Below are 13,145 nucleotides of genomic sequence, written 5' to 3'. Positions count from 1 at the left end.
GGCATGTCACATGCAACAGTAGGAAGAAAGTATGACACAGTTTCATAAACATAGATAAAATTGTTAGGAACCAATAGTAATTCCCACAACTGCACCTGACTTACAAAAACCATGAATACTGTTTGCTACCAATTATGTACATTTCAGTGTACTGTTGAGTGAAAACAAAACAAAACAAACCCACCCCAAAAAACCCATCAAGATTCTGGTAGCTCAAACTCCCTAATTTCTGCTTCAGACTGAAAAACACCTCTGAATATCAAGGACAATGTACCTGGACACCTGGTAAAAAGACCTATGATGAACATGAGGCTGACATTCAAAACAAAGCTAATTTCAAGAAAAACTGAACATTAGATTAGTTTTGCCCAGAAAGGCTGTGGATGCCCCATCCCTGGAGGCATGCAAGGCCAGGCTGGATGTGGCTGTGGCAGCCTGGTCTGGTGATTGGCACATAGCAGGGGGGTTGAAACTAGATGATCATTGTGGTCCTTTTCAACTCAGGCCATTCTATGATTCAGTTATCAGCATTGTAGATTTACTTCATCTAAAAGACTGCAGAATAATCCATAATGGTATCAGCTGTCAGTTTGGTGTTTTCTCCATACACCTACAAAAAGACTTCAATTTGAAAGCCATAAAAAGGCATGTAAATATGATTCTACTCTCTATGAAATACAATGGCGTAAACACATTCAATTAAAAACCATCAACAAAATGTTACATTTTTCCCCTGCATGCTACCTTGAAAGCCAAATAAAATTTTCTCCTGTGGTAATGAAATTCTTCCCGTTCCAGTGGAACAAGCGAACACCTCATCTTCTTTATAAAGGTAAGCAGCGTGGCTGAAGTAATCTGGGACCACCAGGCAGCACATTACTTCCTCTTCAGACTGAAAGTGTTACATATGAACAGTATCATAATCAAAACCTTAAACAAATAAACATCTAACATTTTTAAGGCTGATCTAGAGTTGCATTAAATTTATTTTCCTCTTTTTTTTAAAAACAAGACAAGGATAAAGCAACAAAAAAAACCACCTCAGTCCCAAAAGGATGCTTTTCATTTGCCCTAAAGTTTAAGATTTTAGGCCTATAACTAGCAGTGTTCCCCAGGGATTGGCACTGGTGCCAGTTCTATTCAACATCTTCATCAATGACCCAGATGAATGGATAGAGTTCACTCTCAGCAAGTCTGCTGACAATACAAAGCTGGGAGGACTGACTGTCATATCAGAAACTGTGCTGCCATTCAGTGGGATCTGGACAGTCTGGAGAGTTGGGCAAAGAGGAACCCAAGGGCAAGCGTAGAGTCTTGCACCTGGGGAGGAATGAGCAACTGCATTCAGCAGTACAGGTTGGGGGATGACCTGCTGGAAATGACCTCCACAGAGAAGCTCCTGGGTGTCCTCACTGACAGGTTGGCCATGAGCCAGCAGTGAGCTCGTGGCTGAGAAGGCCAAAGGTATCTGGGATGCATTACAGAGAGCGTGGCCAGCAGGCTGAGGGAGGTACAGACTCCCAGCTCTGCCCTGCTGAGACCACAACTGGAATAGTGCGTCCAGTTCTGGGCTCCCCATTTCAGACAAGCATCTCCTAGAAAGAGACTGGGGAAAGCAGAACATGATTAGGGGCCTGGAGTACCTCCTTATGAGGAAAAGCTGAGAGATGACCTCAGTACTGTTTATATTTGTCTTGAATACAGGAGTCAAGTTGATGGCAGTGGACTCTCTTCAACGGTCAGCAACAATAGAACATGGGGCAATGGGCAGAAACAGGAACACACTAATGTAAGGAAGAACTTCTTTACAGAGCACTGGAACAGGCTGTCCAGACGGGATGCAGATTCTCCTTCTCTGGAGATATTCAAGACCCACTTGGATGCCAACCCGTGCAACCTGCTGTAGGGAGCCTGCTTTAGCAGGGGAATTCAACTCAATGATCTCTAGAGGTGCCTTCCAACTCCTACAGTTTTTTGATTCTGTGATCTCTTTTTGGTTGTTTTTGCAAAACAAAACTCTCTACTCAGTTTAGAGCTTTCATTTGCATACCTGAAAAGATGGATTATACTGTGTGACCTCCACAACAACATCATCAGACATCTGGAAGCCTTTATCTTCTACGGTTATCAGAGTATAGTAGACAAGGCATGGATGATCTCCAGGATGCCATGCTGCAGCAAGTATCACCAGTCCATCACTATTCAACAAGAGATCACATCAGTAGAGGTGATAATTAAATATTTCCCTTGCTTGAACTCTATCACTTGGAAAACAGATATTTAAGTACAATTACAAGTAAATACTTTCCGTATTGTATAGTAGTACAATATTTTAAAAGTAAATTACTACTTTCAGAAAAGCAAACTCTTTGTTCTTTCATTCTGTTTTAATAAAAATATGCAACTGCAGTACAAAACTGAACCAATCCAGTTGTGGAAATTTTATGTAATTAAATCAAATACAAGAGACACAGAAAACTTCCTACATTTGCTGTAATAACAGTTATACTTGCTATTCACTGTCTTTGTATTAAGAAAACCTAATAAAAATGACATTAAAAAATGAAATAAGTTATTCTTAGGTAAAGAGTCAATACTAGAAAGCTAATTTTGTGCTTCATGCTATGATTATCTAGATAGCTGATGTGCTTATTTTATTAACAGTGGCACTCAAGTAAAATTAAACTTTAGTTTAATAGAAAAAGATTTTGATAAGAAAACAGAATGCAACTAGTAGATTCACTTTACCAGGTGAACATCAGGTGAACTTCCTTACCGATTCTGCTGTAAATCCATATACTGCACATTTACTCCTCCTTTAATATCTTCATAGTTACTCTCAGAACCCTAAAAACAAACAAAACAGAAAGAAACTACAATGTATCTGACTTAAAACCATACCCAAATAGGCTGCTTATTAAGGAAACAAAACAAAACTTCCCAGCGAGTTTGTTCTTACCCAAATTGCATCTGAAATGTGTTCCTTCAGGATTCTGTTGATATCCCAGCTGAGAATATAACGTTCTGATGAACTGTCAATCTCCCATTTGTTTAAATTTGAATTTGTTAGCATATAAAAGCTTGATCTCTCTTTATCCCAAAGAACACTAGAAATCTGCATTTAAAATAGAAAAATCTCAGATACAATGATCTATATCACTCAGTCCACACAAAAATTACTTCCTTGGGAAACTGGAACAAGAGGTGAGACTTAAAGGCTTTGCAAACTCCCCAGGCAACACTGTACTTTAAAGCTGGGCTTTTTTTTTTTTTCAGATCTAAAGAATAAATAATAATTCTCCAATACACAACATACATATTTACTTGATTCCTGTCTACCTTTTTAATGGAAAAAAAAAAGTATATAACATAAAATCATTAAGAGTCTTCTTTGACATCATATACCCATAGGCAAACTTGTATTTTTCTTCTCCAAAACACTGAGACTAGAAGGCACAGACAGACATTAAAGTAGATTAGCATCTGATTTTCTTCAGGCTTACCACAGCATCATTTCCAGGTGATAATATACCAAGAAGAGAAGAAACTTTTCGACCAATTCCAGAAAACATGCCCTGACCCTGTGGCAGAGCATGCTGATGAATCTTGCCAGAATTATCAGGAATCAGTCGAACTAGCTGGCCTCTGGAAGATGATAAAATAAAGCTTCCTCCCTTAAAAAAAAGGGGAGGGGAGGGGAGAGAAATTACGTTAAAAAGTTAAAAGCACATTCCTGCAGTAATCATATAGTCATAAAATTCTTTGTCACCTCGTGAAGAGAAAGACTGAACAAGCCACTCATATTACTTGAGCATTAACAGAGATGTTATATATTTTTATATACATCTGAGTAGGGCAATAGCAAACGTAACTGCAAAAAGATATTACAATGCCAGCATCGTACCAGAACAGAACATATTCTATGCAATATAAGAAAAAGGTGGGGCTTTTAAATGCTTTTAGTTTTTTTTTGTTTTGCTTTGATTTTGTTTCTAAGAAATACCACAAATCGGCACTTAGCTAAACATTTAACTGGTAGTCAGTAGTGGAAAAGAGTCGTTTACTTAGCTCTGAGAGCATCACATTTATACCCATGAAACTCATTTCAGTCTAACCACACACAGTACTAAAATCCCATGAAGCACTGTGGACCTTATACTGAAAATTAGTATTATCTTTGCACTAGAAGAATGTGAAGTCTTGAACACAAGGCAAAGCATGCATTCCACTGTAGGTGCTTATACACGTTATTTTAAAAGCAGGAATTTCTGTGCTAGTGCATTTTTTGTGTGGGTGCACTAATGGGTGCATCTACATTAAATCTGCATCAGGAGCGTGTTTCTGAAGTGATCTGCTAGTCTCCATGTATTACATGCTGGATCACACGCCAGTACTCTACATGTACCAGCAATATATCCTTTGAAGGAATCTAAACTGAAAGATGGGCTCTGACCACTGACAGACATTCACTTCATTTCATGAACTTGTTTCAAATAACAGCCCTGTAAAAATCAAACAGCGTAAACAGTGGCTTTGCCATAGCACCAGCCACAGCCTGGAGGCTACTAAAACAGCAAAGTTTACCTAATTTTCATGATCATACCATACAAAAGTTATGCTACAGATTAATTCTGTCCACCTAACATCCAATAATGCACTTTTAGATCACTGACTTAAAATGGTTCCTTTAGCTGTAAGTTCTCATACATTTTAACAATGAAGTCAATGTGAAGATCTCACTTTCCTCAGTTTGACGCTTAAAAACTGGACACAGTAAAGCAGTATTTTTATATAAATCTATTGCACTGTACCTTCACTGCTGTCAGGAAACTGCATAGAGAGCCTCCAAAGTCTGTGAAAGTCTCAGTATAGGAACCCTCATGGGCAAGACTGGGCCAGTAGCGCACAGAACCTTCGCTGGTAGCAACCATTATTGCCAGGGACTTGAAGCAGGAAAGTAATCATCATAACATGCAAGACAAAAAACAATCAGACTGCAGCTTTACCTACATCACCTTATTGTACATAACAAGACAGCAAGACTGTGAGGGACTCACGTGTGAAAATGTAGTGAATACATATGGATGCACATTCACAGGCATACACTGAACAGCAGGATGATTCTGCAGCATATCTTAATACATGCAAGGAATGCTCTACTTGCTTATTTTGCTAGTAATAGCTTGTACGGGTTTGTGTTCCTGATACTTCAGTTTGCTACTGAAAAGCAAAAATTTACAAGACAAGTTGCAAGACAAAAGGTATAGTGGGGGATTCTGGATGCCAAGATGATGACTTAAAATGGAAGATTATAATTTCATAAAGAAACTGCTCTGGATTGATTAAGAAAATTAAAACAGATTTTTTTCTTTGAAAAGACATAAGGCCACTGAGTGCCTCTATTAGGGCTTCTGACTTAGAAAACCACCCAGACATCAAATTCAAAACATGATGCAAGAGACTTCCAACATCAGCTGTGCTATAAAGACTACAAAAAGGGAAGGTGCTCGTTTTTGCTTTTCAGCTATGTGTACTCAGAATTAAAAGACAACTGAACTCTTTTCAGCTAGCATGCAGATCAGTTGCATCTGCTTACACTATTTGAACGCTAGTTAACTGAATATTTCTTCATTGGCTGGGAAAGCATGCTAAGTAATTATCATAGAAACTGTACGGTATTCTAATTACGTAACATGTAAGGGGCATAAAGTGATAAGACTTTATTTCAAGCATATTTAACAAAAAACAACAATCTTAACTTTTAAAATATAACAAGTACACAACTTTAAAACAGATTGAAAACAAAATACACCAGATAAAATAGAACACATTCAAGGTTGGTCCAACAGTATTTTTAAACACAAACTTTAAGAAGTTGGATCACCTGCAGAGAAGATGCGTCACCTGAGGAACTGAGACAACATATAGCTGCTAAACTGGAACTCCATTGGTAGTCACTGGGTGGCAGCTGGAGTTCCTTGCACAGAGATAACTGTAAGAGATGCAATTATAAAGATGAGACTGTAAGAACTTACTCCTGTGCCACAAAGTCTCCACAGCTGTTGACCCTGACAAAAATTGATTTTAAATTAGCCTGCACACTGCATAAGGGGAAAAAGAGAACACAAGATAAAAACAAAGTCAAACTTGCTGAAAAATCTCTTTTATCATAACAAGCAAGTGGCTAAAACACATACACACACACACACACACACTTTCAAACACAGCAGTTTTGCTTTTGTTATTTCTGAATGTTTCTCAGCTCTTTTCAGAGGTGCCATTACTTAGACACATCTTAATATAAGATACTAACAAGACGGCAGAACAAATTAAACAGAAAGCACTTGAGAAAACTGTGGCTCTGGGAAGCCTGGTCCAATGGTTGATAACCCTGCACACAGTAGGGGGGTTGAAACTAGATGATCACTGTGGCCCTTTGCAAACTGGACCATTCTATGATTGTATGATTCTATGAAAGCCTGAGGAGGGATAACATTCTCCTATCTTAAGAAAAGTGACATATCAATCAGAAACACAATAACCACTGAAAAAACCTCTGTTAAGTACCAGAATCCTTGACATTTCTGCAACTGACATTAAGAGCAGAATCTCTATAATTAACAGATGTTGCAGTAATTGGAAGGAAAGATTTTGTGACTGCAGGGCTCCTCTGAACATACTTGCTTTGCACTGTGCTGCTGTGAGAAAAATGTTCCCAGAGAAAAATATATTTTTCTTGACATAAAAAAAACTAAAGGAAATATACATTCAACACTGCTGAAACTCACTTCAAAGTCACTCTCAGGAGTGTCTAAACCAATGTGTAAGATACCAGCTCTTTTCAAAATACTGGAATAACTTCATCAAGGCTAACACATTGAAATGTAGAACTTTCACTTGGATGTTAAGGTGACAATTAGAAATGAAAAGAGAAATACAAAGCAGTTAAACTCTGCCAGAAACTTGAATTATTGCTGTTAGCATGACCTCATATCAAATGCTGCTGTCGGTGGAAGAAGCAAACTTCAAGTTATAAGGAAGCCTTGATTTAAAGCAACACAACTGGATAACTTGCCCTACTAGCTCAAACATACACATTTTTCACCTTAGTCTCTCATTTACCTTTGCAACAGGAGACTGACCAATCTTCCAAATAATCAGCCTCTCTTTATGGACTAGCCAAGCCCATCCGCTTTCATCCACTTGAACGCTCAGATGGTCATCAGCTACACAGAAAGTAATTTTTCAAAGGGTTAATATTTTACAACAGTACAGAGTGAGCTGAAAATCAAGTCACCCTCAGTCTCGTACACAAAGAGCATCTTTTGCAGCAAAATTAAATTCCTTGTTAGATCTTTCACATATTTAAGACACCAATAACTAAATACAGTATAAAGACTCCATTTTTCAAAATATATAATAAAATATAAAAAATCAATTCGTCAAAATGCTCAATTTTTGAGTGAAAAGCAACACAACTCTAGAAGCTAGCCAATCATTGCAGATAAAAATCATCTTGAAAATAGCTGAAGAATTTTACAAAGCTATTATAAAGCTTTATATCCTTGGTTTCTCTTATCTCCGTTAGATAAATGAAGCTTAAGTAATTTATTGACTGAGAAAACAGTTTCTATTATTGGGGTTTTAGAACTGAAAATCAAGCCATCGCTTCTGTTTATTTTCATCCACTGGTTTTATCACCATTACATGAGCTGAAGCTTAATTTAACTGACTGTATCTAATTTAATGGCTCAGAGCATGTGGATTAAAAAACAAAATAAAAGAAGGAACAACCAGTTCAGGAAACAAGAGAATCCAAAACACGTCAGTATCTGAGCTATGCTTGCATGCATTCATATGCCTGTATTCTTACAACTGCAATAACAGTTAAGCATGCTGGATTCTAACAAAGTCACAAGCATTTCATTTTCCACTCCAGTCAGCTTTTAAATAGCATCAACACCACATTAACTTCTCTTGTCAACTTCCAGAAGGAAAATAGTGGATAAGATCTAGTCTTACCATCAGCGTTTCTCAAGGCTTCCATCACCTTAACAGGCAGGGCAGATCCAAAAGCTTTCACATCGTAGTTAACAGTCTCACTTGCTAAGGGATGTTGTATAACTCTGGTGGGAGTTGCTCTTAAACAAAACAAAAGTTGTTATTAGTTCTCTATTGCTTCTTCAGAAACTCCAACGGTTCTTCACTTCAGATGCTTTTCATGCTTCTGTTTTGTTTTCCATGTATAGCTTCCTGTTCCTTTCTCTATTTCACACATATCTGAGGAATTCTCACACTCAAGTTAGTAAGAGAGGGTTAGAACATATCAAACTTGCATCATTTTATATTAAACTCCGAAAGAATAAAGCTAAGAAAACAGACAAAGTAACCTGACACACCGCTGAGTTCTGTCAAGCAATTATTATTACAGCAATGGATACATTGGGGATCGCTCCACCAACACGCACACCGAGAAGCAGCAACTACACATTTAAAGGCAGAGCATATACATATTCACTACATTCCAAGGACGTGGGCAAAAATTCCAAGAAATAATTAACATCTCTGCTGGTCGTGGGATGAAGGATGAAGTCATTCTTATTGTAAATTCCCAGCCTTTTAAGGGAGGGGGCAGCCCAAAGCTGTTCATTATTCAGGAAGCACAAAATGCTCAACTATAGGGCGTTTCAGTCAGAACTGGATAACGTGAGGTGATACAAAATATCCTACCAAGAAAAGATCTCAGTCAACACAATCCAGACAATACTGGGTATGTGAATTCACTGCATCTTTCAGAAGGGCTCCTTAGTGAATATCACTAAATAAATCATGTCTATAAATAGGCAGAAAACTCTTATTGTGGCCTGAATTACGTATAAAAGAAAGGAATCAACACAAATAAAATAGAAAACAGAGGCTGATTTAAACACCGCTTCCAGCAGAGGGCAAGATCCTATTCTGTAGGACCTGACCCGATATCTAAACTCTTCAGCACAACTATAAGAGCAACCGGAGGGAACACCTCACTCGCCATGCGGCGTTATCTACCATTTCTCCATCGCCAGCCTGACTGCTGATTGCCTCTACAACCGGCTACTGCTACTGCAGCACCGAGCACCCTGCCCAGACTCTGCGATGCGGCTCGGCGCCCTTGAGCTGAACTCACCGAGCAGAGAGGGAGCCGCTCCTCCGAGCCACCGGGGAGAAGAGCCCGGGGGAGCCGGTCGCCGCCACCATGGCCAGGTTCTTCCTGCTGCTCGGTCGGGACAGGGGGCTCGGAGCGGCGCTGCCGAGGGCCCAGCGAGCAGAGCCGCCCGGAGTCCGCGGCGAAGCGGGAGCCGAGGGGAACATGGCTGGAGGAACGGAGGCAGATCGGACGCTCCCGCGTGGCGCCCCTGAATGACGTTTCAGCGGCGCCGGCGCCGACGTATGACGTCACTGTTCTGCGCCCGGCTGGGCGGGAAGGGAGCCCCTGCGCTGCAGTCGGGGAAACCCCGGGGGCAGCCGATCGCTCTCTGAGGTTTCCCGCGTGCGTTTCCAGAAAGTTGATGGCGATCGACTGAGGGAACAAGTTGGGCTGTGTGTGGGTGGTCAGAGGAGATAATCAATTAAAATGAACCGAATGAATAAATAAACATTCACAAAGTACCCATCGTTCTTTCCCACCGCGGTGTTTGATTAAAGAGAGCATTTAAGCTTGCAGCTGGTGATTTGCCGTTTGATTGAAAAACGGTGTAGCAAATACTGGTTAGGCAGACCAGCTGCAAATAGCTGCCTGCCTGCTTCGGAATGAAATTAGTCTGGAAAGATAGCGGCAGCTCAGATTCCATCATCTGCAGACAAAATTCTCATTGATTGGTTATTTACTGTGAGCAGTTTATAGGAAGCAAACTTAACTGAGTGTGCCCTTGGGCACTGTTCAAAGAAAGGTGTGCGTAGAGGGTCTGCAACATCTTCATGAGAAATGTCGTGAGTTACCCAGCAGGTCACAGTATTAAACTGATTTGTCTCGTAGCATCATGAGTTCAAGATTTCTTAAGCAATGGGCAGCAATTCTCCCAACTCAAATAGTTGGAAACATCGAGCAATGTGGTCTCAACCAGTTCACTCCATACCTTTGCAAAAACTGGATATTCTATTACTCCACTAATAGGAATCCACCACTCCCTTTTCAAAGATAACCAGTATCTTGGTATCAGAAGATTTTAAAAAAAAAAGAATTAACTGCTTGCAACCCAAGTTAAAAGAACTTCAGAGTTGCCAGTCATTCACTGCATTTAAGATAAATAGCTTAACAAGTAGCTTAAGTTACAGCAGGGGAGATTCAGGCTGGACATAAGGAAGTATTACTTTTCAGAAAGGGTGGTCAGGCACTGGAATGGATGCCCAGGGAGGTGGTGGAGTCACCGAGCCTGGGGGTGTTCAAGGAAAGGCTGGATGTTGTGTTGAGGGACATGGTTTAGTGGGAGCTGTTGGTAGTAGGTGAACTGTTGGACTGGATGATCTTTTACGTCTTTTCCAACCTTGGTGATTCTCTGATTCTCTGATTCTAATAAGATTAATGTAAGTAATGTAAAAAGATTAAATTAATTAGTAAAACTAATTTGTCCCTCTCTACTCTGACCTTTTGAAGCCCCATCTGGAGTACTGTGGCCAGATCTGGGGCCCCCAGTACGAGAAAGACAGGGAGCTCTTAGAGAGGGTCAAGAGGAAGACCACTAAGGTGATCAGAATAAAATGCATTAATTAGTAGTAGATTCTGAAAAAAGTATTTGTGTTGCATATTTATCTGTGTGCATGTGAAGTTAATTATTTTTAAATGTTTGGGGATCATTTTCACTTCTTTCCAATACAAAGAGGATATGTTGAGGCCAAAGTAGCACACCAGTGCATGCAGCATAGAAGAGAGGTGGTCTTATATAATGTACTGCAAAGGCACTTTAAAAACTACTAATTGCAAGAAAGTTCTGGCCTAAATCTCCCATGGTGCATCTTAAAGCTGTTACGGCTTGTTCTATTGCTATTTACCTGGGAAAAAAAAAGGCCTGCCTACACCTCACTACTACCTCTGTTGTTGTAGAGAAGAATAAGGTCACTCCAGAGTCTGCTCCAGCCTAAACAATACCTGCTTCCGCCACAGACCTCCCTGGAGACAGCTAGTAGAAAAGGTAGAGAATAGGTTGTGTCCCAGCAGCAGTCAGTGCAAGTGGTTTCATCAGATGATACCCATCTCCTGAACTGAAATTGTTTTTAGGGAAAACAGAGGCGTGCTCAAATCATCTGTAGTCTAGATGTAGTGTGATTAATGATGATGTAACTTTTCATATCTTCAGGCAAATCTGTCCTGCACTTGTTTACAGATTATTTATTCTCTTGCACTATTTAGGGGAAAAGAACAGCTTAACCTATGTCAGCATGCTTACAGGCATTGCATACCTTGGCATTAAGTTTGTTTTCAGTGTACCTTCTTTCAGTACCAAGATGTCGTTCTCCAGGTAATGGCAGTAATCTTCAGAAAGCTTCAAAGATGTTTCTGAAATCAACTGCTTTCTGGAACTATTGGCAAGTTTCTCTTGCATTTTTTCTTCACACTCCTTTTGATTCTGTGCTAATATTTTATAATCTGCCACAGCCTCTAAGCACTGCTTGAGAGCACCCTCTTTCACTCGCAGCTCCTCATTTGCACTTTTTTTGCAGCAGTGACTTTGGGTGTTCCACCTCCAGCTGTGCAGAAAGGTCACACACTGTATGCAATGGAAAAACAATGCTGTCCTGTATTTGTTTTCAGCTTATTTATTCTCTTGCACTAGTTTGAGGAAATGAACATATTGATGTGTTCATAGATTTGCATGCCTTGGAATTAGCCTTGTCCAAATCCTCTTGCATGTATTTTTTTTTTTTTTCAGTGAGTCACTGAAGTGACTTAAGAGCTGGGATTTGCCACTTTCCAAATGGCAGCAGAAAGGGAACAAAACAGAGGCAACTCGAGGGATGGCCTTCCAGGCAGGTAGCTCATAGCTGGTAAATTCTAGAAGCGCCAGATGCCTTTGGGAGCTGCTCTACTTCAGTGTCCACCTGACCTTTTCTTCTGCTTCGTCTGTTTCACGTTTAAAGACATCACACTGCTCTTACCTGGTTGGTCTTCTGCGCATCTTCCAGCTGCTGACAGAATAAATGCATACATTTACATCGGGGAAGGGAAATGTCCCTGCAGAAAAATACAAAGGGCCATCCTCATACAAAGGAAAGACAAAAGGGTGGCTGGCATAGGCAACTCTCTTCTGAGAGGAATGGAGGGCTCTATATGTCAGCCTGACCCTACCCACAGGGAAGTGTGATGCCTCCGTGGGGCCCTGGTTAGGGATATTTCTTGAAGACTCCCAAGTCTGATCTGCCCCTCTTATTACTACCCTTTATTAATAGTTCAGGCCAGCAGTAATGAGGTTACAGGCCTTCTTGGCTACCAGGGCACCCTGCTGGCTCACGGCCAACGTGTTGTCCACCAGGATCCCCAGGTCCTTCTCTGCAGAGCTCCTCTCCAGCAGACAAAGGAGAAAAAAAAAAAAAAAAGTGTTAACTACTTATGGCCAATCCAGCTCAGCCTCCTGACTAATGAGGCAGGGCACTCCCAGGCTGGCACCTTGCGGTGCCAGAAAGGAAAGCAGTTGGGGGGGGGGGTTGGGAAGGGTAGAGAGGTAGTGGATGGGTCTAAAAAAAACCCAGAGCAATGGCAATGATCTGAAGAGGAATGTTAATTTACTAAATCCAACAAAATCAAAATGAGAGAGTATGTCCAAAGCTGAGGCCTTATGCTGTAGGCTGCAGAGGGAACCATGTGCTTCTCTGCTGCAAAACAGAGAGAGAGAGAGAGAGAGTGTTTTTGCATATGGTTATATAAAATGTGATTGTGCAACTGCCATTAGTACATAACATCATTGTTACTTTTTGTGTTACTTTCTTCAACAAATCACAGTAAACATCAAGGTATTGGTATCTATATAATGTGCAACAGTGCTTCCCAAGCTCCATATGCACATTTTTCTTTTAAGCAAATACTCTGTATCACTGTAATTCTGTAAAAACAGGCTACAGAATAATGGGACTAGCTCAGAGTGCTTAGCCTTAGAAGAAAACATTCACAGCAA

At 40.4% G+C, this 13,145-nt stretch overlaps 1 protein-coding gene across 1 annotated transcript in view; it reads right to left on the bottom strand.

The window, feature by feature from the left end:
- NUP133 (nucleoporin 133) overlaps positions 1-9,405 on the bottom strand; it is a 30,362-nt gene extending 20,957 nt beyond the window's left edge. Inside the window, exons 1-10 of the mRNA XM_052684466.1 lie at positions 9,167-9,405; positions 8,023-8,141; positions 7,123-7,226; positions 5,885-5,992; positions 4,812-4,943; positions 3,504-3,674; positions 2,960-3,115; positions 2,777-2,847; positions 2,051-2,198; positions 745-892 (exon numbers count right to left, since the gene is read on the bottom strand). Coding sequence (XP_052540426.1) covers positions 745-892; positions 2,051-2,198; positions 2,777-2,847; positions 2,960-3,115; positions 3,504-3,674; positions 4,812-4,943; positions 5,885-5,992; positions 7,123-7,226; positions 8,023-8,141; positions 9,167-9,351 — 1,342 coding nt within the window. The 5' untranslated portion in view covers positions 9,352-9,405. The remainder of the gene's footprint in view (positions 1-744; positions 893-2,050; positions 2,199-2,776; positions 2,848-2,959; positions 3,116-3,503; positions 3,675-4,811; positions 4,944-5,884; positions 5,993-7,122; positions 7,227-8,022; positions 8,142-9,166) is intronic.
- Positions 9,406-13,145: the final 3,740 nt, after the last annotated feature.

The sequence above is a fragment of the Tympanuchus pallidicinctus genome, unplaced genomic scaffold (assembly GCF_026119805.1).
Source record: "Tympanuchus pallidicinctus isolate F22 unplaced genomic scaffold, pur_lepc_1.0 scaffold1, whole genome shotgun sequence".
Lineage (NCBI taxonomy): Eukaryota > Metazoa > Chordata > Aves > Galliformes > Phasianidae > Tympanuchus > Tympanuchus pallidicinctus.
This window is presented reverse-complemented; position numbering and strand designations above follow the sequence as displayed.